The sequence below is a fragment of the Python bivittatus genome, unplaced genomic scaffold (genome assembly GCF_059951505.1).
Source record: "Python bivittatus isolate LINGU-HERP-01145 unplaced genomic scaffold, Pbiv_v1 ctg000020_np1212, whole genome shotgun sequence".
NCBI classification, from domain to species: domain Eukaryota; kingdom Metazoa; phylum Chordata; class Lepidosauria; order Squamata; family Pythonidae; genus Python; species Python bivittatus.
In genome coordinates, this window is record NW_028277030.1 from 127,659,020 (window position 1) to 127,686,305 (window position 27,286).

Below are 27,286 nucleotides of genomic sequence, written 5' to 3' on the forward strand. Positions count from 1 at the left end.
CCTTTTTAATTTGCTATAGATATTTTAGGGATTCTACCTCCACTCCATTTTTTCAATAGCGCCCAAATCATATCTCAGTGATCTAAAATTACTTTTCTTATATATCCTATACCCCCAAAGACATTTTACTGTTATCCTCACTAATTATCCTCAGTTTACTGTTTATCCTCACTAATTAATTGATTTTTTTTCTCCTTTGGAGCAGTATCCTTGGGGATGAAGTCATTGGTATTTGGCCCCGAAACGCAGATAAGGCAGATGTCAACTGTGCCTGTGTGACCCATGCTGGCTTGAACATTGTCTCTGGAGATGACTTTGGGCTGGTCAAACTCTTTGATTTTCCATGTACTGAAAAATTTGTAAGTGAGCTTACCTACCTTCCACTTTTAGCATTTTTGGTATATGTTTGTCAGTGTGTCTTACCTTGAAAAACCATTTGGTTGATCAGTAGATGCGATCAACTTACTACATTCTAATGGCAAGGAAACACGGCTGGCTGTTTGTGAATGGAGCAACATTGTGTTCAGTGCCAGAAATTGTTTCTTTTCCTGACAGGCCAAACATAAGCGTTACTTTGGTCATTCTGCACATGTCACCAACATACGCTTTTCTCATGATGACAAGTATGTTATCAGCACAGGAGGAGATGATTGCAGGTAAGGTTTTGCATTGTGTTAACATTTAGTTGGTTAAGTGGTGTGGCTAGAGATTTTGAGCTGAAGTGAGAGAAAGCCAAGCTCAGGTTCACACTCATTTGCAGCTAACTGGGCAGCCTTGATAAGATCATTGTCTGTCATCCTTCTGAGGGCTGTTGAGAGGCTGAGTTGAGTACTGATTTGAGCACCTGGAGGGAAAAGGGCAGAATCAAAATGTAACCAATACCATAAAGCAGATGCTAATAGCCAAGTATAAATATGGTTAGAAATGGTAAGAAAAGATGTGCAAACTCTTTGCTGTGCAAGCTCTTTGCTGTGAAAAGTCTGCACCTTTTTTCTGTAGACAAGTTTTTAAAAAACCCTTTGTAGTAAAGCCTTTCTGGGAAATGGGTTGCAGAAGATATGGGTTGCCAACTGCTTCTGCTGGATTGCTGGCAAGGCATTATTGCCCATGTATTGTTGTTATTCTCATCCTGATTTACTATCAAATAAAAAAGTCAGATTCACCAATCTTTTTGAACCACTGGGTACAACTGGTGTCCTTTTTTTACTTTTGAGATGGCCAGTTTGGCAACTTAATGGCTGCTATGGTAGGAGCGTAGTTAGCTCTAGCAGAGTTGAAGCTATTCACCTTTTGGGGACACCACCTCAGAGTTCCTGTGAGAAAAGAGAAGAAATAGTGAAGGGGCAAGAAATACGTGAGAGGGACATTTTTCATCCAACCAGGCGAATGGAATGCCTGCACTGTCCCCCCAAATAGCAGAAGAATTGAGGACCCTGTTATACAAGAGTTTCTGGGAGGTGTTATAGCATCTCCCTGAACAGAGAGGAAAAACTAATTGCCTTCCAAAAAACAAGTGGAGGGGCTATAACACCTCCCAGAAACTCTTGTATAACAGGGTCCTCAATTCTTCTGCTATTTGGGGTTGCACCCTGGTACCCATGGCATGTGAGCCTAACTAAATTGTAGGTATCCTCTCTTCCGTCTACCAATTCTTAGTTTGTAAAATGGCAACTTGCCTAATCTGGGTTGTTACAGGAGATTTTCTACGTCAAAAATATATCAAACATGAATAATTAATTCTGCTAATTGCAGTAGAAGTCCTCCATGTATTCTAGCTTCTCTAGCTGCTTTTTCCCTCCTGTCTTGAAACAGCAATAGATGCCTCAAATTCACTGTAAAGTATTCTTTTCTGTCCAGGTACAAACATTTAACACTCTTATATACATATTGTATATTATTATGGATTATACATTACGGCCTGGGTAAAGATTATCTGAGGAGCATTTGCGTATGGTGGTGGTGGTGAGGAATTAATACTTGTCAGTTGGCATTTCTTGTGTTTAATGTGGTGAATGTGGAAATATGGGGTGGATGGGTAGAGAATCAGCTTGCAGTATAATTTTAGCCACATCTGTGTTTATTTTTAATACTTGTAATTTTTTCTTCTTTAGTGTATTTGTATGGCGATGTCTTTAAAGGTCACAACTCTCCAGGATCATTCTTGCCACCACTGCCATTTGAGTGCCAAACAGTGGACACATGGGAAGCCTTCAAGATCTCAGCACTGGCTGGGTTTACAAAACTTCATATAAGTTTATTTGTGAAAGACACAATTATTCTGTGTAACACATCCCCAAGTATACATAGCCATGGGGAAATCAAATATATTATTTGGCATTGAGTTTAAATTAATTATTCTAATATATATTAAAAGATCTCTTGCCAAATTAAATATTCAGGAATACAATGCCAAGACCAGGGTCTCAAACTCAAATTGTCATGAGTGCCACATGAGCCATTAGCCTGAGGGCCACATTGCTGGAACCTTTCTGTGCATGGATTAAGTCCCAAATGAAAAGTATCACGTCACTTTACATAAATGTATTAATTTTTTTAAAAAAATCAAAGTTTACTACGAAGCAGAGCTATTCGCAAGACAGAGCCATTTTGGCCACCCAGCTGGCAGCATTTTTCATTAATCATAATACCAATATTTGGTTTTATTACTGGGTGATGTATTTTTTCCAGATCCTATCCTGAACAGTACCAGCTGATTGTAGGGCTAGACCCATCCCACTAAGAGCAGCCCAAGTCCTGCTTTTCTTTTTCTTCTTCTTGCTGAAATCTTTCCTCCAGACTTTTCCTCATTTCCCCCCTCCCTTTTTTCTCCTCTTGCCTGTCCAAGTCTTTCACGTAACCAAGCTCTCCTCCACTTGTTGGCTGACACCTTGCCTAGCAGAGGAACCCTCACAGTAAGGCAGCCAGACCAGTCCCTCTTCTCAGACCTTATCCACCTCAGCCCCAGCCCCCTGGCCAGGCCTCACCCTCTGTGGCTCTGCCTGGAGATCCCAGTGCTGCCTCAGAGCATGTGCAGAGCATGTGCAACAAGCATTGGAGAACAGACTGCATGGCCCAACCAACCAGGCTCAGCTGTGGCCAAAAGACCTATCAGGTTGGTTTGAGGCGAGTCACTGTGGCCTCCTGCACATCTGTACACACTCAGGTCCCTGACCTCGCTGGCACCAAAATATTAAGTCATGGGCCACACAAAAGGCTCCACATGAAGGGCCATGAATTTGAGACCCCTGACTCAGTCCATTGTGGTGTTCAGGCTCCAGTAGTCTGTTAAAAAATGAAAGCTTCAATTTGAAAATAGTGAAAAGTCAAGCTTTCTTATTTCTTAAGCTTGTCCCATCATTTCTAAACTCTGTTAGGGACAAGGTACGTTATGATAAAGCAAGCTTGGGTTCATGGCTGGTTTTATTAAATGAATTAGCCAACGCTCTCTCCCTGTTCCATTTAGTGTATTAGATGTAATTTCATTTGCCATTTTCCTACAAAGTGCCTTTTGAAAACTCTTCTGGTACTGCAGGATATAACATTACCTCCTGCCGTTGCCTACTTTCTGCTCATGGTGCTGAAACTTACAAACTGACGAGGGCTGACAAAGTCACTTTTTTCCCTAAATGTCACAATGTTCCATTTTTTAAATTTATTTTGACACTTTGACTGAATTCCAGCCTGCTCTTCTAATATCAATGGCAAGCAGTAGAGGTACAAGGCAGAAACTATAAATAATGCTCAGTTTGACACTACCACATATGAAACTTAGCAGTACTTCAAGAGAAGTGATAGAATGAAATTGTAGAATGAATGAATGCTTTTCTTTCATTCCCGTTTACAGAACATTTTTTTCAATATTTTTTGTTCAGCCAAGCAATAGCCAAGATGGCATGTTTTTAACTTCAAAGGGGGGGGGGGGAGTCTTTCCCTTGCAAAGTGGTTCAAGGGCATTTCTTTCCTTTACAGTCCAGTGCCAAATTGGCAACCATAGGCACTTGTGGTGGCAGACCATGTAGCTGTGAAACTTTGTTCTTCATCCTGAGCAGCTTATTAAAAGTGCTGAAGCTTGCAATTTTTCAGTGGCTAGTAATCAGGATGATACTTTTAACTCAATATCAGGGGTAACATGCCTCACCCAGAGTACAAACTATTGATAGCCACAGGCAGGAACGTACTATTGAGCTTATGTCCTGCTCGTGACTTCCCAAAGGCCATGGGAAACAGAATGCTGGACTAAACAGGTTTTGGATCTTGTCCAGCACTTATTTTGTGTTAATTCATGCAGTAAAACAATCCTAAATTCAGTTCTTTGTAGCATTAGTTTATTTCACCATAGGTAGCAAAGGTTGAAAAAAATGGGAATTATCCTAGTCTATATTGAAGGTTAGCTGAGAGTCAAGTTGAAGATACTGGTTAGATGATTATTAAACAAGCAACGAATTCCTTTTAGGACTGATGAAAGTATTTGTAGAAGTGTGGTGGTTTCAATAAAATATCTGCTGCAAAAAAATCCAGGTTTAAGAAAAAGGGGAAAGGGGGCATGTTTCTGGTATAATAATCTGTATACAACAAAAAAGTGTTTCTGTGATTTTAATGGACTACTTGTGTGTACGAGTTATTTAATCAATGGAATACATTAATGCCTTATACTCCTTTATAATTTCAGACATGCGTCCTATGCAGTCTTATTCCCTTATTCTTCATGAGGAAAGTTTCCTGTTTTAGCCAGTGTAACCATATCCATCTGGTGATGTCAGGTGGTCACCTTGTTTGCCTCTGTTGTAATACTGGCCTTTCATATTGAGTGCATCTTAAATCTGTAACAGAATGAGCTGCTGTATAGTGAAATTGTGCAAAAATATTGAAGATGAATAATATATTTGTGCATGGGAGACTTTGTTTATATAATTTAGAACATTATGCTTAAATTTAATGCTGTATTATAATGTAAATTGAAATACTATTGCATGAATTTATTTTTGAAATGATTCAATAAAAGTTTTATTATTTGAAAACGGTGCCAGATTTTCTTTTGGAACATCCAGCATATTGGAAAGAGGGAACAATATGCTTCTTAGAGAAAAAAACAAAATATTAGTGGTTGAGTTATTCAAGGGCAAAGCTTTTAAAATACATATCATTTTTATCACACTGCCTTAAGCAAATATATTCCCTAGAATTTTTATTATTAAAAAGACAGGCATGATAGTAATCTTAGATTCAATATAGTTAGAACATGTTCCCCAATTTGACACAATTGCATCATGTAAATTGCATTTAGTGTATTGTGTGATTTGGGTTGAGACATACTTGTCACAGTAATCTGTTGTCCAAAAACACTCCTTTCGCATGACAATCAGTGGAGTAAATAAGGCTAGAAACCAGACACAATTTTGCTGCTTTTAAAGCCACGTACTTTCTCCTCCTGCTTTAATAATGGTACATAAATAATTTATGACGGGGTATCATCTTTTAGTTCTCTTGCTACTTTTATTAATGTGTTTGGTAGGGTGAAAACTAAATCTAATGCCATTTCACATTTTAGCAGCATGCAGCTTCCAATCTGACAGAATGAAATCAAGCACAAAGGGACCATATATAATGAAGATGTCTTGCTTAATAGAAGTCATTTTACCATATTCAATTTGAATAGGCACCACAAGCTGGCAAATACATATTTGTGAAATGAAGTCTCAAAAAATTCTTAGCTAGCAGCAAGTTCATTTGCAAGGTAGAGGATTCACTCTTTCTCTAAGCAATCCTAAGAGAGGCACACAGGTACTTCTACACTAACCATTGTAATGCCCTACAAAATTTATGAACAAAATTTTGATTACTTTTTAGCAAAAACCACTGAGAATAAGATTGTACTGAGCTAAATCATAACTATGATTTTAACTAGATAATCAAGCAGTAATTTATATGCATAAATCAACCACATCAACAGAATTCATAATGTTGGGTATAGTTCACAATTGTTTTTAGTGACAATTGTTCATACATTTAGCTGGGAAGTGCAATGATAAACCATGCAACTGATCAGCGTAATCACATTTACACAGTATATGAGTCTATACACTTTATTGATAACTCAAAATTGTTTTCTTTTTACATTTCACAATGCATCCCACAGACGTAGTTCAATACAGCCTAAACCCCACATGTATTTGAAATGTCCAAATGACATTTGCAGCACTGGGGTACAATCCACTGACCCATGCACAGATGCTGAGGATTCCAAGCACGGTGGAAAACAAGAACGTTGGGTGTTCCTTGTTCTGCCTGCAAAGATCTGAGGATCACACCATCAGAAATTCATTCCACAGATTCAAAGTTCGAGAACTGTAAAACTGTTTACTTAAAATAGACTATAGGAGTTTGTGCAGCAAAGGATATGGCAGAACCTGTAATGTGCAGAGTTGGTTTTGTTTATTTAATAGGTACTATTTTTTTTCTGAAAATTTAAGCTAATATATTAAGGAGCTCAAAAAACTTCAGTTCAATTATCTAGTAGTTCAATCACTATGGAGGAGCTGGACATCCTAAGCAGCTGTGACACACTATATATTTAATTTTATATTGGCAATTGATAAAACAGTAAAATTAAAAGCACATTACGGCTACACTTGATACCAAAGGGGCAAGACTTTTCAAGCTTGCTTTAATGGCATATTCTTCTAAACATTTCATTTTAGAAAATCTGCAATCAATCAACACAAACCAGAGACAGTGCTAAAATGAAATGTTTTCCACACACTAACCTCTCTTGAAACACGACAAGACTACCTTGGCCAAAGCATAAAATGTACAGCTCTCCAACTGGTTATGTTAACCTGTGCTGCATATGGAAGAAGCGAAGAGGATTAGGTTTAAATCCATATGTAGCAGCTTACAATACTTAGGATGGACATACACAGCAGTCAAGAACAGGTTATTTTTCTCCCTCTGAAACACTGTGTTCCTAAAAAATAAAGGTCTGTGAAATTGCACTGCAATGTCAAGGTCTGCTATTCCCTGACCCTTCCCATATAATCCAGATGAATATGCCTCCCATTCCCATTTAAAAGATGATTTGTTTTAATTAAGGTTGCTTCTTGATTTCATTCAGTTTTGCGCTTCAGTCCAGGAATTTTAGCTTGAACCCTGTAGAAGAAAAAAATCCAGTTTTTAAAAAAATCACATTCTGTGTTTTCCAAACAACTGTGCAAGAAGAGCCAAATGGATACAATCTAATGCATTCAGTAACCACCAGTGTTAAAAGCGTACCAACACTTCAAAGTGCTTTACATGTCACAGAACTATTCTACTTGCATCTCCTGTTCCCAACTTAGTAACTGCAAAGAAAATTATCAAGACATATTAGATGACGCTGGTCAGTTAGGACTGTATATGAACATACTGAATCTATTATTTTATAGTCATCTTAAAGGATACCAGTTACTCTGGAAACTACAGGTAATCCTCAAATTATGATCACTCATTCAGTGATGGTTCAAAGTTACGATGGCACCAAACGAGTGGTACTCATGACCAGTCCTCGAAGTTCCAGCCATCACAGCACCCCTGCAGTCATGTGATCGTGATTTGGGCGCTTGGCAACTGGCTCACACTTATGACAGTTGCAGTGTCCGGAAGACACGTGATCACCATTTGTGACCTTCCCTGCCAGCTTCCCACAAGCAAAGTCAATGGGGAAGCTGGCAGGGAAGGTTGCAAGTCACTCCTCTAACTTGCTCCCACTGCTTTTTCTCCAAAGAAGCCCTGCTACAGAGTATGAGATGCCAGGGACCTGCCCACCCACCCTCTGTAGTGTGCACCCACCCACAGCACCCCCCGTCTGCCTGCACCCCACCAGCCCACCTGCACTCTGTAGCACCTGGCCATGGCACCCCCATCCCCCTGCACACACACCCACGCTCCTTGCCTGGGACTCCTGCCTCTACCCACTTTACAACCCGCACAGTCCTGGGGTTACAACGGCAACTGGGACTGCTGTGATTGCCATCGCTAAGCAATGTGGTCGCATGACATTGTTCTTTACAACCACATTGCTTAGCGATAGAAATTCCAGTTCCAATTGCCATCATAACCTGAGGATTACCTGTAGCTTCAAAAATTCAGTACACTTACTTTGCCACCGCATCTTTGACATTCTTGTTCACAAGTTCCACATAATGGTCAATTTGAGCCTGAAATATAAAAGTTAAAAAATTATTTCAATTACTTGGTTCCCACATCATGAAAAATCACATTTGGGCCCAAAAACACCTTTGTGGCTTTCAGTGCAAGAAGCAGCCTGTAGATGAGAAATGTTAAATAAACATAAATGCTTAACCTACCGTGATGTACTAGAACTTTCTCAAGGGGATTGTAAAATGAAATCAAGAGAAGATTTGACAACAGAAGGATATTCTTGTCAATGGTTTTCTTATGTATAGTTATCAGAAAGGTTTAAAGTAGATAAAAGATTTTATGGTTTTGAACAAAGACTGAGTTTGAAATAGAATTGTGTACTAACGACGACCATGTTATTGCTAAAACGTACAAACTTTTGCTGAAATATGAGACAGAAGAACAAGTGAAAGAATGTATGATAAAATGGGCTATAAATTTTGGCTATAATATACAAATGGATCAATGGGAATATATGTGGTTGAAAGGATTGAAATTTACATTATGTTCTAGCCTTAAAGAGAATTTTTATAGAATGATGTATCACTGGTACACCAGAGAAATTGTCTAGAATGTATAAAGGTACTTCGAATCTTTGCTGGAAATGTGAACATGAAGGGACACTTTACTGTGTTTGGTGGACATACAAAAAAAATTGGATACAAATACATATACTAATTCAAAAAAATTTAAAGGTTAAAGTACAACTGAAACCAGAGACTTTTCTTTTGGGACTAATTGACAGGCAATCAGAAAAAAGTCATGGAACTTTATTTTTATATATGACAACTGCAGCGAGACTATTATTTGCTCAAAAGTGGAAAGGTTCAACACTACCCACAATGGAGGAATGGCTGATGAAGATGATGGAATCTGCAGAAATGGCTAAATTAACTTCCTTGATTAGAGAAAAAAAAATATCTACGTTTATAGCTGACTGGAACCCTCTTATAGACTTTTTGCATGAAAGGGAAAAATTGCACTTATGATTTGTGGTTTTGATGATTAGAAAAAAAATTGGATAACAGAAAAATGTGAGCTTTTTTTGTAATCATAGAGTAAGAGTTAATTTTGTAATTGCACTTGTATTTGCTGCAAAAGAAATCAGAAGCTTTTTCTTTTTGTTCTCTTACACTTTTCCTTACTTCTTTCTCTGCTCTTTTTACTTTTTATTAATTTGTGTTAGTTTTTATGTTCTTTATACAGTGGGGCAAAAAAGTATTTAGTCAGCCACCAATTGTGCAAGTTCTCCCACTTAAAAAGATGAGAGAGGCCTGTAATTTTCATCATAGGTATACCTCAACTATGAGAGACAAAATGGGGAAAAAAATCCAGAAAATCACACTGTCTGATTTTTAAAGAATTTACTTGCAAATCATGGTGGAAAATAAGTATTTGGTCAATATCAAAAGTTCATCTCAATACTTTGTTATATATCCTTTGTTGGCAATGACAGAGGTCAAACGTTTTCTGTAAGTCTTCACAAGGTTTTCACACACTGTTGCTGGTATTTTGGCCCAATCCTCCATGCAGATCTCCTCTAGAGCAGTGATGTTTTGGGGCTGTCGCTGGGCAACACGGACTTTCAACTCCCTCCAAAGGTTTTCCATGGGGTTGAGATCTGGAGACTGGCTAGGCCACTCCAGGACCTTGAAATGCTTCTTACGAAGCCACTCCTTCATTGCCCGGGTGGTGTGTTTGGGATCACTGTCATGCTGAAAGACCCAGCCATGTTTCATCTTCAATGCCCTTGCTGATGGAAGGAGGTGTTCACTCAAAATCTCACGATACATGGCCCCATTCATTCTTTCCTTTACACGGATCAGTCGTCCTGGTCCCTTTGCAGAAAAACAGCCCCAAAGCATGATCTTTCCACCCCCATGCTTCACAGTAGGTATGGTGTTCTTTGGATGCAACTCAGCATTCTCTCTCCTCCAAACACGACAAGTTGAGTTTAGACCAAAACGTTCTACTTTGGTTTCATCTGACCATATGACATTCTCCCAATCCTCTTCTGGATCATCCAAATGCTCTCTAGCAAACTTCAGACGGGCCTGGACATGTACTGGCTTAAGCAGGGGGACACGTCTGGCACTGCAGGATTTGAGTCCCTAGCAGCATAGTGTGTTACTGATGGTAGCCTTGGTTACTTTGGTCCCAGCTCTCTGCAGGTCATTCACTAGGTCCCCCCGTGTGGTTCTGGGATTTTTGCTCACCATTCTTGTGATCATTTTGACCCCATGGGGTGAGATCTTGCGTGGAGCCCCAGATCGAGGGAGATTATCAGTGGCCTTGTATGTCTTCCATTTTCTAATTATTGCTCCCACAGTTGATTTCTTCACACCAAGCTGCTTGCCTATTGCAGATTCAGTCTTCCCAGCCTGGTACAGGTCTACAATTTTGTTTCTGGGTGTCCTTCAACAGCTCTTTGGTCTTGGCCACAGTGGAGTTTGGAGTGTGACTGTTTGAGGTTGTGGACAGGTGTCTTTTATATTGATAACAAGGTCAAACAGGTACCATTACTACAGGTAACGAGTGGAGGACAGAGGAGCCTCTTAAAGAAGTAGTTACAGGTCTGTGAGAGCCAGACATCTTGCTTGTTTGTAGGTGACCAAATACTTATTTTCCACCATGATTTGCAAATAAATTCTTTAAAAATCAGACAATGTGATTTTCTGGATTTCCCCCCCCCCATTTTGTCTCTCATAGTTGAGGTATACCTATGATGAAAATTACAGGCCTCTCTCATCTTTTTAAGTGGGAGAACTTGCACAATTGGTGGCTGACTAAATACTTTTTTGCCCCACTGTACAATCTTTAAGAAAAACCATGTTTGGGTTAGCATCACACTAAGTTGAAATCAAGCAAACCACAAGACATACAACCTCAGTGGGGAGGGTACTCTTGAGTCAGTCTTGATTTCTGGTGACTGCCTGGATGGTCCCTACAATTTTCTTGGCAACATTTTCAGAAGTGGTTTGCCATTGCCTCCTTCCTAGGGCTGACAGAGAGTGACTGGCCCAAAGTCACACAGCTGGCTTCATGCATAAGGTGGAACTAGAATTCACATTCTCCCAGTTTCTAGCCTTGTGCCTTAACCACTACACCAAACTGGCTCTCTACACTTCATCTATCAAAAACTGAGGTATAAACCCTAGAATAGGCTTAGGACGGATATAACACAATATTCTTAATACATCCACGACAAAGAAAAAATAGCTGAACCCACCCCTACTGCAATCCCTGATCACCCAAAAATTATTGATATGGATCCTGGTCATCAGAAGCTTTACCACCCTTGCCTTAGCATGATATTCAATCCCAGTCATTAAGATTTGAACTCTGGCATATTAACTCTTGGTTTGTCCACAACTGTGATGCTCTGACATTTCAGAAATACTGAATGCACAGGAGATTTTCCAGAGAGAAAACTGGTAGCTATTTCATCAGACTTTATCCTCAATTTCAGAAGCATGTAATTATTATTGTGATATTTTAACTACTTTTTATTTAACTTGTTGTACAAGATATCTTTAGATTTATGACTGTGCAAAACCTTGGAATAAATATACATTTGAAATAATAGCTGAAGACATTTCCATTTCTATCATATATAAAGCAAGCTATTTTCTTCTTACTGAGAACAATGTGATCTTAAAAAATGATTCTCAAGGAAAAAGTGTTCTTGCTCCTATCTTGTAAAGCTCTGAGGTAAAACATGTTATGTTGACTAGCTACAAAATACTTTCTCAACTAACTATACTTAAGTTCATTTAAGAGGAGCGCTGTCATTTCTCGGCTACAATGAACTATAATGTAAAGGAAAGGATTCTTATTATTGAAAGCAGAATCCCAAACCAGTTGAGTCTCAGTTGATTCAGCAGTTCTCAAATCAGAGTTGGCAGAAGAAATATGATCTCTTTACTTTTAATATCAATCCTAGGGCTGCCACATGTGAAGTATGAAACTCAAGATGACCACTGGCAGCAATGGGTTATAGGGTTTTTAGAAAATGTTTCTGCTGCTCAGATAGGATAATCCTACTTAAGAAGCCTTTCATGTCTTACTTAACTTCTGCTGAAACTAGAACAGCAGTATGGGCAAAACAGAACGACAGGACAGTGGTCTACAGAATTCTCTTCATCTTTTCATACACAATGTATTCTTAATATCCTTAATATGCTAGTCATCTCATCTTATTATCATGTTGTCAAAAAGCATGCCACACTGCATACTCACATGGTGCTTTTCATAAATAACAGGAATACTGAAGAGTGATATCAGCGCTGGAAAAACAAAAACAGATTTAAGTTTAAAAATATGAAGAATGCCTGAAAGTTATTGCAAACTGGGCACCAGATAATGTGCATGGATGGAGTACTGATCATAGCTGGAACTACAGATAGATATAGTCATGTGAAAAAGTAAGTACACCCCATATTTTTTTTCTTTTTTAACATATGTGAGCTTATCAGTATTTTATCTTCACTCAGAATTGACTTTACAATCATTTATTCAACAAAAAATTAACATATATGCCATTCCCTTCTGTGGAAAAAGTAAGTACACCCTTGGCTCCAATACCTGGTATTGAACCCATCGGCAGAAACAACTGCAAGCAGGTGTTTCTAATAACTGTCTACCAATATCTGAAACTGACTGGGAGGAATTTTCTCCTACTCCTCCATGCAGAATTTTTTCAGCTGTGCAAAGTTTGAAGGGTTTCTTGCATGCACAGCCTGTTTCAAATCATCCCACAGCATCTTGACGGGATTTAGATCTGGGGTTTGACTTGGACATTCCAGAACCTTCCACTTCTTTTCAGCCATTCATTGGTAGATTTACTGTATTACTTAGGCTCACTTTCGGTTGAGCTTCAATCTTCTGACAGATGATCTCTCAAGCACCCCGATACAATGAAGAATTCACTGTGGATTCGATGATGGTGAGCTGCCCAGGCCCTGATTCAGCAAAGCAGCTCCAAAACATAACATTTCCACCACCATGCTTTACAGTTCGTATCTGGTTCTTCTGGTGTATTTGACCACTATAGCCAAAACTGTTATCTTTGCCTTGTTTGTCCAGTGCACATTGTTCCAGAAGTCCTGGTCTCTGCCTAGGTGTTCACAAGCAAAATTTAGTCTTGCTCTGTTGTTCTTTCTGTACAGTAACGGTTTCCTCCTGGCACACCTCCCATGTAGATCTAATTTGTGCACCTTCTTTCTAATTGCCGACTCATGCACTTTGACATCAATCATGGCAAGAGCTACCTGTAGGTCACGAGATTAAATTCTGGGGTTCTTAGAGACTTCTTTCAGCATCCTGTGTTCTGCTTTTGGGCTGAACTTGCTGGGATGGCCTGGCCTAATTGTTTGAAATCTTCTGCACTTGTAGATGATTTTCTGGGTTGTGGAATGATTGATGTCCAATTGTTTGGCAATCTATTTAAATCCCTTCCCAGACTCACAGGCATGTATAACCTTCTTTTTGAAGACCTGAGAGCGCTCTTTCTAGGTATGGTGATACCACACACTTCAACAACAAAGATAAAATCAGACTAAATGTCTGAGGTTTAAATAAGACAGGTTCTTCCCAGATCCTCTCTAGCCATTTGCACCTGATCTGGTTCACCTGATTTTAATTTTAGATATTTGACGTAGTAATATAGGGATACACTTACTTTTTTCACATGTAAAATTTGCATTTATGTTTAAATTACACAATGGAGTACAAAATATAAATGATGCATGATATTTGTTATATTGTATCCCTTTATCAATACTGTTGAATTGAAGCTCAAATATCTGAAAAAGTGAAAAATTTCAGTTGGGTGTACTTACTTTTTCACAAGATGATAGATATATACTGTAGATATCAGTCAGTATGTGTCAGAATCCTCACAAGATTTAATAGTAGATTTTAGTGTTGGCTAGTTTGGTATTTCACAGTATGTTCACACCAAAAGTTGCTATGCTTCTGGAGCCTGCATTTTCCTTTTCATTCTTGCTTGCATCCTTTCCTTACTGTTTATAATCAGAGGGCAACAACCTTTAGAAGCCCAGGACACCATCATATGATGGCAGGGCACCAATAATAATAGTTTTTAAAGTTTTTTTTTCCTTAAGTGCCTAAAATCTTACAAGTACTTTCATGTAATTTCAAGTTTTAACTCCAAAATCTTATGAGATTTTAGCATTTTCTCCTGAAATCTCACAAGATCTGGTAACCTTGTAAGATTCCAGCCGTTTTTCTAAATTTTTTGTTTTTAGGTGTTGCCCATCTCTGTTTTGCTGATTCAGATTATTTTCAACAATACAGGTAGTCCTCGTTTAGCAACTGCAGTTGGGACCGGCAACTTACTCATTAAATGAAGTGGTCGCTGTATTTAAATTTTACCTCAGCTTTCCTTTGCTATACAGTGTCAGGAGGATACAACCCCACAGAGCTGGGTGAGCCCAAACAGCGGGGAAGGTTTTCAGAACTTGACTCATGAGGAAGCTGGATAAAAGGGCAAATCTTTTTTGATTTGATTTGACAGAGAGACACAGAGACAGACAGAGTTCGTAAATTTGGGCATTGGTCGCAAAGTTACTTTTTCATCACTGTCGTAACCATTGTTACTGTCCAAGGCAGTCGCTAAACAAGGACTACCACTAACTAACTAGCTAACTAGCTAACTAGCTAACTAGCTATCTATCTATCTATCTATCTACTTCCCAGCTTTGTAGCAAGGCTCAAGTCAGCCATCAGAGCTAGCATGTGATTTATTAATAATATTTTGGATATTGCTTTGTATAATTAAAAAAAGGGCCAACTCACCCAGTATCAGCAATGTCAAACCATTGAACAAGGCACCAACATAGGTAAACACCCACATCAATACTGCAAACTGAAAGAAAAAAAAACCTAATGAAACTACGAGTATGGAATACCTGCTTAAAGCTCAAAGCAATTCTGCAATTTGATTTCAAATTCATTTTTTTCCTATTGAAAATGAAAAACAAAAATGAAAATGAAAAACAAGCAGATTAAACACACCAATTTTACTTGTTCTTTTCTTTGCAAAACCACTAACATACTAGCAATACAAACTTAAGGTGCTCTGGTGGTCTATAAGCTGCTCCAACTCACTAACTGCCTACCTTGGCATAAACAGTACATTATACAATTCTAGTTTACCTTCCAATGGATTTTGATACAGCCAGGTCATGAAATGTCCATATTTAATTTTTTGATGCAAAAGCTCACCTCTTCCCAAGAGGGTAGACATTTTCTTTTTCCTTTAACCCATAAGTCCCTGTAACCTTTGCCTTCAAGCCTTGTTTTAAAACCAGTTCATATTTTGGAACCCCCATATAGAACAAGTTGCAACAAAGCCATAAGTAGCAGAACTGTTTGTCAATTTGCCTCAGAACCAGCTTCATGTCTTGTGTTGCCTTACATAAGGCACCTTTATTTTTTTTTAAGTCAAAAGCCTACCATTACCATTTTTTAAGTTTAAGAAACACAAATAATTGAATAATTCACTTGCTTGAAGCTGGGTGATACTTTTATCAGGACTAGTCAAATTAGCTATTACCCAAGGATTTGCCTGGTTCTCCTATTTTACTTTTAGATGGCTCCTCAAGCCAATCTGTTTCTGACTCGATCCCTTGCCACTATCACTATACAATTCTTAAGCAAAGATGGGAAAGGAAACCGTTTACCTTTAGAGAATCCACCAAATCGTCCACTAGGAAGAGGCGCCTGAGCTCCTTACCCATGCTATTGAGATGACCAAGCGCAGTATGGCTGTATTTTTGAATAAGCTCCTCAGATACAGCAACATCTTTATTCAAGTAAGCTCTGGAAGAGGAAACATGCCGTTCTCAATACACTTCTTAGCAGCCAGAATTTTTAAGCTCTCCAAATTCTCAATCAAAGCACAATGAAAATGCAAGGAAAGGTCACATTGTCAGAGTTGCACAGATGGACAAGCCTTTAGCACGTGCTTCTGCTAAATTATTCAAAACAGTAAAACTGCAGTATTTAAAATCTTAAGGTTTCTTTCCAGGAACTGATATGATAAATTATGAATGAAAGTAAGCCTGACTTAAAACTAAAACTAAGATCATGGCAGCTGGACCCATCAATTCCTGGCAAACAGAAGGGGTAGAAATGGAAGCAGTAACAGACTTCATTTATTTGGGCTCCAAGATCACTGCAGATGGAGACTGCAGCCATGAAATTAAAAGATGCTTGCTCCTTGGGAGGAAAGCTATGGCAAACCTAGACAGCATATTAAAAAGCAGAGACATCACCTTGCTGACAAAGATCTGCATAATCAAAGCTATGGCTTTTCCAGTAGCAATGTATGGCTGAGAGAGCTGGACCATAAGGAAGGCTGAGCGCCAAAGAATTGATGCCTTTGAACTGTGGTGTTGGAGAAGACTCTTAGGAGTCCCTTGAACTGATAGAAGGTCAAACCAGTCAATCCTAAAGGAAATCAACCCTGATTGCTCATTGGAAGGATTGATACTGAAGCTCAAGCTCAGATACTTTGGCCACCTAATGCGAAGAGAGGACTCTTTGGAAAAGACCCTGATGCTGGGAAAGACTGAAGGGAAAAGGAGAAGGGGACAGCAGAGGATGAGATGGTTAGATAGCATCACTGAAGCAATGAACATGAAACTGAGCAAACTCAGGGAGGCAGTGAAGGACAGGAAGGCCTGGCGCGATGTGGTTCATGGGGTCACGAAGAGTCGGACATGACTTAACAACTGAACAACAACAACAAAAAGCCTGACCATTTAACAATGGCTGACAAAGGGGAAAAAAATGCTTTTTACACATTAAAGGAAGATTTAACAATTGAAATAAAGTCTTAATCATAACAAAAATTAAAAATGTGCTATTGTTTACAAAGAACAAAAAAAAAAACTTTTCAAAAAAATGTGTACATATGTACCTAGCATGTTTAAACAGATGAAAGTTACCTATTAGTAAGAACTCTGTCAATATGGCTAAGAAATTTTAATAAACCAACCCTTAAATTTGTGGGTTCATAGTTTTGTCTGTTGTCATAGTTTTTCAGTCAAAAACAATTTCCCACACTTTTAAATAACAATGATTCCCGACCCCCACCCCAAAAATGTATTTTTAGTTTTCCAATGTTTTGCAACAACCTTAGAAACTAGACTAGAATCTATGTCTTATCAATGTAAATGCCTCAGGAAAAATAGATAGTAAACCAATAGCAAGATATTATTTTCAAAGACTGTTGGCTAATTTTATTTATTTCTTCTTGTGCATATAATTTTTATTAAGGATTTTGATTAGAATAGTAAAAACTAATATAAACTAAAGAAAAAAGCATAGTAAGAAAGAATAAAAAGTGCAAGAAAGAAAAAGGAAGGAAGGAAGAGAAATAATGAATACAATAAAGAAAAGAAATACATAAAGAAGTGATTTCCAACCTTCATTACAATAAGACAAATTTAGTAACTCTTCACCCCCTATAAGGTTGCAAACAGATGTCTCTTCATCTCATATCCCATCCCTTATCTATAAGCCAATCCATAAAACATCAACTTTTCAATCCTGGTGTCAGCAAAAAGTCCATAAAGAGTTCCCAGAACTTTGCAAAAAAATGTCTTATTCTAACCTTGACTGAATAAACCAAGTTTATATTCTTCCTTTTACTTCTAATAGTCTTAATTTCTAGTTCATTCAAATACTGTCGTAGGATTTGATTTCTCTTTAAATCTTCTGTATCCCATCCCACAGACTCCTTCAAAGGTTTAACAAGCCTCTTTTGTAGATCCAATAAAAAAACATTTTCCAGGTCATTCTCTTGATTTATCATTTGTATTTCCCCTTTAATTTTTAAAGCTTCAGCCAGTTTCTTTTGTATATCCAATAAAGCGTCCTTTTCCAAATCATTCTCTTGGCCTGTCATTTGTAATTACACTTTTGGCACTTTATACATAATACACTTAAAATCCCAACTCATTGATTTGTTACTAAAAACCTTGTTTTTATAGCCACAGTTAAAAATCTAGCTGTTGCCACTGTAATTTTAGGATTTTCATCTGCAAGTAAATTTTTTTACATATTTAGAAGTATGTCTTCTTCCTGGTTTGGATTTTAAAATAGGCCAAATAACTTCCTGCCGAAGACTCTTATAAAATTCATAATACAATAAAATGTGGTTCATCATTTCAAGATCAGTATCATTACAGGGACAGAATCTTTGAGAGATGGGAATTTTTTGAAATGTACCATATAGCCTATTTGATGACAACACATTTAATCTGGCTTTTGAAAGGCTATTTACTTAAATATAAGAAATTCAGATATTTAGGGAGTTGAAAAGTATATCTGTAGTTAATTCCAAAGGTTACAGATGAACATGAAACTTTGGCTTTAGCCATTAATTCTGTACTGAATTATCCCATAGCCTTTCTTTGATACAATGAAATGCTGATGACATACCTCTGGAGAATAAATTATCAGGATCAATGCCAATCTGACTGATTTTGTGAGTCACCTGTTTAAACCACATCAATTGTTCCTCAAATCTTATGGTTTCTATCAACAAAACTGAAGCTGAGTCCCACCCTCCCGCCCCCCGGCTTTGCAACCTGTAGCATAGACTTATTTTAAGGGAAGGAAAATTAAGTTTCCTACTTGGCATTTGCCCTAGAGATATTAAATCATTTTAGGGGTCTATCATCCAATTTGTACCATTACATCAGTCATTAATTAAAGTTCCTGGGACAAATATGAAGTACAAATATGTGTGGGGTTTTTTTTTAATATATCATGACTTACATTAATATTTTAAGCTGAATAATACATAACAGTGGGGGTATGGGGAAAAAAATCTGCATCTCTAATGGGTTAGCTATATAGAGTGTCACAAAATTGAATCGTTGTTCTATCATATCTGAATACTTAAATGAAAATGGGATTGTTTGTTCCCTAGATAGTTATAGTACAAGTCTTGCTCTAAAGAGTTCAAAGTAGAGCAGCAAGGGGAACAAACAACTTTGTGCATTAACCGTTAAGACCTGAAGCAACAGTCAGCAATCTTTTTAAGTCCAGGATGCCACTGCATCCCCACTTCCCATCACTTGAAATATTGGGAGAACTGGGACACTTAAAAATATATTTAAATTTTAATTTTTAGACCTTGAGGGCATCTTGATAGGATTTCATTGTCTTAAGACTTCCATCTCTTGACACTAAAAGGAGAATTAGCTGAGGATATCTACCAAAGTAATTGAAATTTGTTAAAAACCAATAGACTCAATATATTATTCCCATTCCTCTAGTATGTAATTATGTTCATTTATTTAGTGAACATGACAAATAAAAATGATTTGCAAACTGGCAAACCCAGATGTACAAAGCAATGAAAAAGAGTCCCAGTTAGCACTGGCAAAGCCGCAGACCTATTTAAGAATATGGCAGGTAGTATTCATTCAGTAAATAATCTGCAAAAAGCAGGATTAACTCATGGAAACCATGTATATACAGTCCTTGGAACTGCACAATCCCAGAGTCTCTATTAACATCACAAATCACTGTGCCTCTGACATATGTTGGAGATGTTAGCTTTTGTATATAGCATTTCTATACAAACTGTACCCAAATAATGCCCTCCCACTTAGGTTTGTGTACGGTAAAGATGGCTTGATCCAAACTTGGTACAAAGTTTCATATCTCAACATGTCCTTTGCGTTAGCTCAAATCTGATTAGAGGTGACACTGACAACATTTGGCTATGAAATAAGGCTGTGTTCACATAACATGGTACACTAGGCTAAAATGTATTCAGATAATTTATGAATTACATGTTTTGGGGAACCAGCCATTGTCTTTGCATATTGTATGAACCAGACCCTAATATGATGCATTTGGGCATTGCATGTTGTGTAAACACAGCAATTATGTTCTGCTAATGTGGTTTAGGGTTTAGCTTGCATCCAGTGGTATTCTTCTATTCATGGAATACAACAGGCAGATCTAAGGCCTCTTTCTCCAGCCTCTTCTCTGAAAACCCCAGGTGAACAGAAATCCAGTTACATAATGTTGGGCAATCAAAATAAGTAGCCCACCTTTCCAACTTCAAGTATGATCAAAAGAAATCCAAAGACCATCTCAGCTCCCATTCTACAGCAAATATAATTAATTATAAATAGGGAAAAGCACAAACATTTACCTAAAGGGATGGCCTTCATCTGACTTCTGGACTGCCTGGATAACTCCTTTGTATATCCTAAAACTGATGGTCACTGACAGGAGGGCCAAGGCAATATAAGCAACCACACTCACGATACTGAACACTGTTAAAGAAAGAAGCAGGAACAAGCTGGCTCCAAACACCACACCGGTCTTCTTAATGTCTCGCCAGTATAGGAGGTCAACCACTAAGAGAGAGTTAAAGGACAGGAGATTAGAATGCAGTCTCCAATATTACAGCATAGCAACGAAACCTGAATGTGTTATAAAATGAAATAGAACAATAACATATATACATGCATATACACATCCACACCTTATTCATGCATTAAAACGTGTACAGTATTTTCCAGTCTGATGACCAGCAAACGATACTCTGAGAAATCTGAAGCCATTTGCTTTGTTTCCCTCATCCCTTGCTGAGATAAAACAGAATAATCAAACACGATATTTACTATGTGTCAGGAGCACAAATGCTTACACAACTAATTTTTAAAAGTGAGGTCTTCAAAGGAGCATCCATGGAAACTCCCCCACAAGTTCCCTGCCCCACCTTAGCCTGCACATAACAACAATTTAAAAAATGGGATACAGCATACTGCAAAGGAAAATCACTAGCCTCTATCATCAGTTTTATTTCCCAGAACATGCTTGGTCCCAAATGAGCTTTCTTAGAAAATGAATATGATGTGAAGCATGCCTTATCTGTCCAGAAAAAAGAGCATGCTGCAAAAAGGATACAGAGACAGCATTCTGGTAAACAACTGATGATGTCCTTCATGGCTGCCAATTTCTGAATAAGCAAGCACCTCTCTAGGCCACCAGTTTTGTGAGCAACCACAACACGTTTTCAGAATTGCATATGCGTCCACCAGCATAAGAAGATTGGAGACCTCTGTTTTAGGAAAAGAAATGCTTAACTTCTAAAAGAGCAGCATTAACATGCTTCTCCATGATTTGTGGAAGGCACTGGACACATAGTAAGTAATACTCATGAATTTAGGCTCCCAGGCATTCTGGAACTACCAAAATGCAGATTCTACTACATTTAACAAGGCTGATAACAAGGCTGCTTCTTTTTCTCCTTTAACGTACTCTGATCAAGGCAAACCCACAATGAAGACTGTATTAGATAATACATGTTGAAAACAAAGAGATAACAGTATATTAATGGTCGTGTAACACAATATGTGGAATTAGAAGTGCTGTGTTTGTATGCGGTGGACGCAGTTCTGCCTCTTAATGATTTATCATTGCAGTCTTCCTAACTTGGCCCCCTTCAGATGCTAAGAATTCTAGGGCTAAAATTCTCAATCCCATTATAACAAGACATGGCAAGGCTCAGCAAATATTACACACAGACTACAGAAGACAAAATATATTAAATTCAACAACATCAATTATGTTTTGGTTTCTTTCCTAAAATGTAAAAGTACTGACAGCCGCTTATCTTTCTGAGTACTCTATATTCTAGCCCTTCTGTTCTTACCATTCAATTTCATAATTGTTTTATTTCATTTCTTTAAAAAAAAACAAAACAGCCCTAGAGGGCCAATTCCAGCATGCATGGTACACACATTACTGAAAAAATAAAATTACATTTCATGTAATATGTATGTATGTACACACCGTGTATGAAGTAGGTTTTTTCTTTTTTATACTCGACCCTAAAACTTACAAGAAAGCTATTTTCAAGTTCATAGATGACATATCATTAAAGTAATATGCACTTAAACTACATTGCAGGAAAAAGCATCATCTTTCATTTTAAAATAGAAGCTAAACGTGTCCCTGAAAATGAGACCTGCTTAGAGGCGTAACAGTACCGACTCAGAGGCAATTCTTTAAAATAAAAAAAAGCAAAAAAACAAGAATTTCATTCCTTCAGGATATAAAGCAATCAGGCCTTCTCTGAAATAAAGACCGCTGGCTACATTTGGTAAGCAAGGACAGTCACGTGGTATATTTAAAAATAGCACTGCTACAATCGTGCCTCACATGCATTGCTCATCTATTTAGCTTTTTTCCTCAGTTTTCAAGGAAGCATCCTGGCAAAACGGTATTAATCTCTTTATTCAAAACTTTAAAAAATTGATTACAGTTGCAACTGCTATGCTAAGCTATTACCTATCCCATTTCCCCCCGACATAATATACACTTACACCCCTAGTGCATATTCCTTAATGCTCAAGAGCTTATTTCACACAAGTCAGAACCCCACATGCTCACCACTCCTGGCATCCATCTTACGGGTGTTGCCTGTGCTTCTGCAGTAGATTAGCAAATCTTTCTACTTCCTGCTAGGGCACACAAAGGTCTTCCAATATACGCAACTGTCTCACCAACAGTGAGGAAACCCCAGACTACTAGAAAATATTTTAAGCTATTGTAATTCTTTGGAATGCAGAACATCATTTTTGTAACTATATACTATGGAGCACAATTTGGTTTTAGAAACAAGCAAAGCAGTCACTGCATATTCCATTTTGAAAAGGAATCCTTCCATCCTCCTCAACCAGATGAGCAGAACTATACAGGCTGGCTGGAGAGAATGTGAACTGTAATCCAAATATATGGAAGATTCCAGGTTGGGAAGAGCTGATATAGAAAATGATATTATTCCTCTTATTGTCTCCAGTTTATGAGAGTATTGGGTTTAGAGTTGTTTCTGGATTGGTTCTATATTTGCTAGGCACATTTTAGGCTAGGAATCCTCAGTAAACAATGATACACTTAATAAACACATTACTTAAATATTGTTAGCTACAAAACATGCATAAAAATATTCCATTTAGATAAATTTCTGTGTAAGTTGTTAGTCTATGATTTTTCACCTTTTCAGAAAATACCAATTTGGAATAATAAATCTTTAAATATTCTAATCATCTAAACAAAGAGAATAAGATTTATGCACATCTGTCTTGCTGTTCATCAAACAGATATGATTATAGTCTACCATTTTATGGATTTGGAAGTGCTAAGCAAATCCCCTTTTTCACTGAAGCTGGTAATCATGTGTTGGATTATACCATTTCACACCATCACAAAGGGCTCCTAGAATCTGAATGCTCCCTATGTGTTGTGTGTAATTGCATTACTTTCCTACAGAATGCTACATTGTCATGGCAAAAAGTTCTTATTGTAATGCTACCCTTCTCAACTGAGGTAAGGTTTCTTTCAAGTCATATAAACCCCCATCTGTAGAGATTAACCAATATGGGATAAATAGAAAGAACCTCTGGAATACTGGAAGCAAGGTTCAGCTCCTGCTTTGTCATGACAGTTGATGACATAAGCCAGCCTATCAGTCCCTATCTTCAACTCTCATCTATGTCACAAGAGCACTGAAAAGATTAAATTGGATGGAAGAAATGAGAAAGTGGTATCCAACTCCTTGGAGAAACAGAAAAGAACATCTTTTTTTAAATTTCATTATTGGTATTAACATTGTATTTATTTACTTGGCTTTTTAAAAAAATATGTCTTTTTTTAACAAAACAATCTTTAATCTCACAAAAAAAATGAAAAACACAAACTAAAGATACAAACTAAGAAGAAAAAATATATATCTTATATTTTATACTTATCAATAGTCACTGGTTAACCAATGAGTTCACTATGTACTATAATATAAATAATACAAGGTATTATCATAAGATATCATAAAATCTTTGCCGTAGCAACACATATTGCTGCATCCTCTGACTGGTAGAAAATATTGCCTTATCCCTCTTCTAACCATTAATAAAAATTCTTATTTCCCATCCCTAAATAAATCCAATTTTTGGAACTAGCATAATATAGAATATTTTAAATCTTCAATTTAACAGAGTAACAGAAGAAAGGAGAGTTTGTGAAAGCAGAACACTCATTAAACTCACATGAGATTTTACACATACACAGCAGCATATAGTGTATAGATTTTGTCTGTTGCATTTGAAATCTGTTAAACTGAATTGCACCAAATTTCCTATATTTATTCATCATAAACAATAGAGTTCCTAGCCACAAGAAGAGGCCAGGAGAGAATGTAATATAATGAAACCCGTCTGGAAATCCTGCTCAATCCATTTATCCAATACTTCTGAGGAAACTTGAAGTAACAGCATCAGATTCATAACTCGAATTTCCCAATCGTGGGGTGTGTGTGTGTGTCTAACTTTAAAAAGCAGAAGTGGGGTGTATTCCTGCCTGCATCCTACATTCTTGAGGCCCCTCTTTCCAACCTATCATAGCTGAAGAAAAAAAAATCATGAAGGGAAGTTAGCATTTCACATTTTCAAATCTTTCACTTTCAAAACTATACTTGTAATCTTCTTAAATAACTGAAAGAGTTCCATGCATTATCATCATGTCCAGTTTGTCCCTGGGATTTCAAAAGGTATTGCCTACATATTTTCTATCCCTAAATAAGAACCTGAGGTTTTAGTGTTAAGGCTGGTTTAAACAAGGTAGGTAAAGCAAGCAGAAGATGCCTGCAGGAATTCTTTCAAACCCCTAAATAATAACTTCACACTGGGTCACATGATTGGGAAGAGAGAAGTGGCTTAGAATGGAGGAGCTGGCAACAGACTTAGACACTGTCCATCTGTCTCTCTCATAGAGATGCACTGGAAGAATTTTGTCTGGTGGGTTCCTCCCCCACTTGCAGCCCTCTGCCAGATCCAGTCCATTTTTAATCTTACTTTTGTTGATTTCTCCTCCTAACACCAAATCTGATTCTGTTGGGTTGGAAAGAAAGAAATTGTAAAGTCACCTTTGAGTCAAGGTCACCTCCTGGTGACTTTGAAGGCATATCCATGTAGTTTTCTTGACAACAATATGGTAGTAGTTTGCCACTGCTTCCTTCTAGGTTTCCCCCCCATTTTCCAGTACAACCTACAGCCAGATTTCCTGAGGGCACTCATCCAAGCATTAATCAGATCCAAAGTTGGTTAGCTTTTTAAGATCAGCTAGGATTGGCTATCTACTGCACAGAGCTAGGAGTTAAAGCTATATGCATTCTATATGAAGTGTGCATTTTTGTTGGTCTCAGGGCCTCACCTGGCCTTTGAAATGGATACAAGAGGACACACTTCAAAAACTGGACAGGGTCAGGACAAAAATTAAATCTGATTTAATTTCAATGTATGTAGTCAATACTATTAATATATATATTCTTCTGTCACAATCAAAATTGGTGGCAATTTTTGAAGATCCTCTGAATGCCATCTCCAAGTCTTTGAGGAAGTGCATACTCCAGTAGTACTCCCCTATTCTAGAATGAAACTGAAAGGCAAATTTCACTGTGAATATACAGAATTAATGTAGTCTTGCATACAATAACTTACTGTCTAAAACAGAAAGCATTAGTCTCACAGCTCATGGGTTAAAGACAGCAGCAGCAGCAGCAGCCATTCCAAATCCACAAGGAATTCTGCAAGAACAGAGCACTCTCCCTTCCATTCCACAGATGCTTTCTCCCAACCGCTGGGTTTTAATCAACAGCTATATGAATACATATCATCACAAATGTCCTGGTTCTGCCATGTTTGCCCAAGTGCAGTCATGCAGTAAAACCTTGCCACAGAAAAACCCTGAGACTTGAGATACAAACAACTGCAATCAGTAAATTTATGTGAACTCTTCACATAAGTAATAAAAGAAATGTTTTTATTATTTACCCCCCGGGACTTCATGTGGTCATGCCCATTTTAGCACTGATTATTCTTGTTCTTTTTGCTGTTAATTACAGATAAAGGCAATCAGAGAATGGTAAATTAGCAACCTTAGCCAACTGCCTGCTCTCTGCAGTTTAAGATTAGGGATGGCTACTATTTTTGCATCCAAGACATAAGAAGTCTATTATCTGCTTGAGCAATGGCTAGCAGACCAGAGAGGATTGCAAGTATGATTATTTCAATACAGTACGTCTAGAAACTCAGTATAGAATGCTGAGAGTCACAGAACACCAACTTCTTGTGTCACATGCAATGCTAATCCATATTAAGATTGACTTAAAAACAGACAAAGTTGAGAGACAGTCAAACCTCAACTTTCTATGGCAAAGTTAGTGACCCACATTTACGCATCTGGAAGTGTATCTCCTGTTGCCTGGTTACCTTGTAGAGCCTGCATAAACTGAAATCCCAGAACAAATTCAAGATTATGAATAACAGCAAAGCAACAATACAATATTCATTATGATATCAATTAAGGCCCCTATTCTTGTAGCAATGCATCTGTGGATTCCAGCTCAAACGATATTCTAACACAGTACTTTAGGAAGATCAAGAGACCACCCTAGCTAGTAAAGTTTCAGCATTAGTAATTACATTCTTTTAAGTATGAACACTAGTCACTCGTATGTGAGATTATTTCAACTATCTCAAACTATTATAGCTATATTTGATAGGGATTGTGGAACACGTTCTCAGCAGGCCACTACATATTGCAAAAGCTTTCAGGTAAAAATTTCAAAGTAAGAACTACAGTTCAAAGTTTTACAACACTAAGCTGCAAACTGACCTTGCAGGCTAGCTGTGACTCATGTATATAGCTATAAACAGCTGCCTCACACTAAGTCAAATAATTAGTTAACAGAACGCCTCCAAAAGTTGTCATCAGACTGAAGCTTTGGAATATAACAGAAGGTACAAATGAACAATAATTTATAGTAAACTGGTGCCATGCATGTCTTTGTCCTGACCTTATCCATTTGTGAACCTTAAGTCAAAAAGTGTTATGCAGCCTTGCTCTACATCAATCATTTTTCAGCCTTTTAGCTAAGATCAAGTGTAGTGTAATGCAGAGTCAGAATCTTCCTATATTCCTATGATGGGTAAATCCCCTGCCCACACATGCATGGTTCATTTTTTGACAGACAAGAAAAGGTAGAGCCTTGCTG

At 37.7% G+C, this 27,286-nt stretch overlaps 2 protein-coding genes across 5 annotated transcripts in view; one reads left to right on the forward strand and one right to left on the reverse strand.

The window, feature by feature from the left end:
• EML6 (EMAP like 6) overlaps positions 1-4,920 on the forward strand; it is a 147,514-nt gene extending 142,594 nt beyond the window's left edge. The window contains exons 41-43 of the mRNA XM_088149416.1: positions 206-359; positions 556-656; positions 2,112-4,920. Coding sequence (XP_088005542.1) covers positions 206-359; positions 556-656; positions 2,112-2,136 — 280 coding nt within the window. The 3' untranslated portion in view covers positions 2,137-4,920. The remainder of the gene's footprint in view (positions 1-205; positions 360-555; positions 657-2,111) is intronic.
• Positions 4,921-5,600: 680 nt separating this feature from the next.
• RTN4 (reticulon 4) overlaps positions 5,601-27,286 on the reverse strand; it is a 47,160-nt gene continuing 25,474 nt past the window's right edge. For all 4 annotated transcript variants that reach the window (XM_088149419.1, XM_088149429.1, XM_088149423.1 and 1 more), the window contains 6 exons: positions 20,381-20,588; positions 15,882-16,020; positions 14,995-15,064; positions 12,415-12,461; positions 8,134-8,192; positions 5,601-7,146 (listed from right to left, as the gene is read on the reverse strand). In XM_088149419.1, the coding sequence (XP_088005545.1) occupies positions 7,104-7,146; positions 8,134-8,192; positions 12,415-12,461; positions 14,995-15,064; positions 15,882-16,020; positions 20,381-20,588 (566 nt within the window). In that variant the 3' untranslated portion in view covers positions 5,601-7,103. The remainder of the gene's footprint in view (positions 7,147-8,133; positions 8,193-12,414; positions 12,462-14,994; positions 15,065-15,881; positions 16,021-20,380; positions 20,589-27,286) is intronic.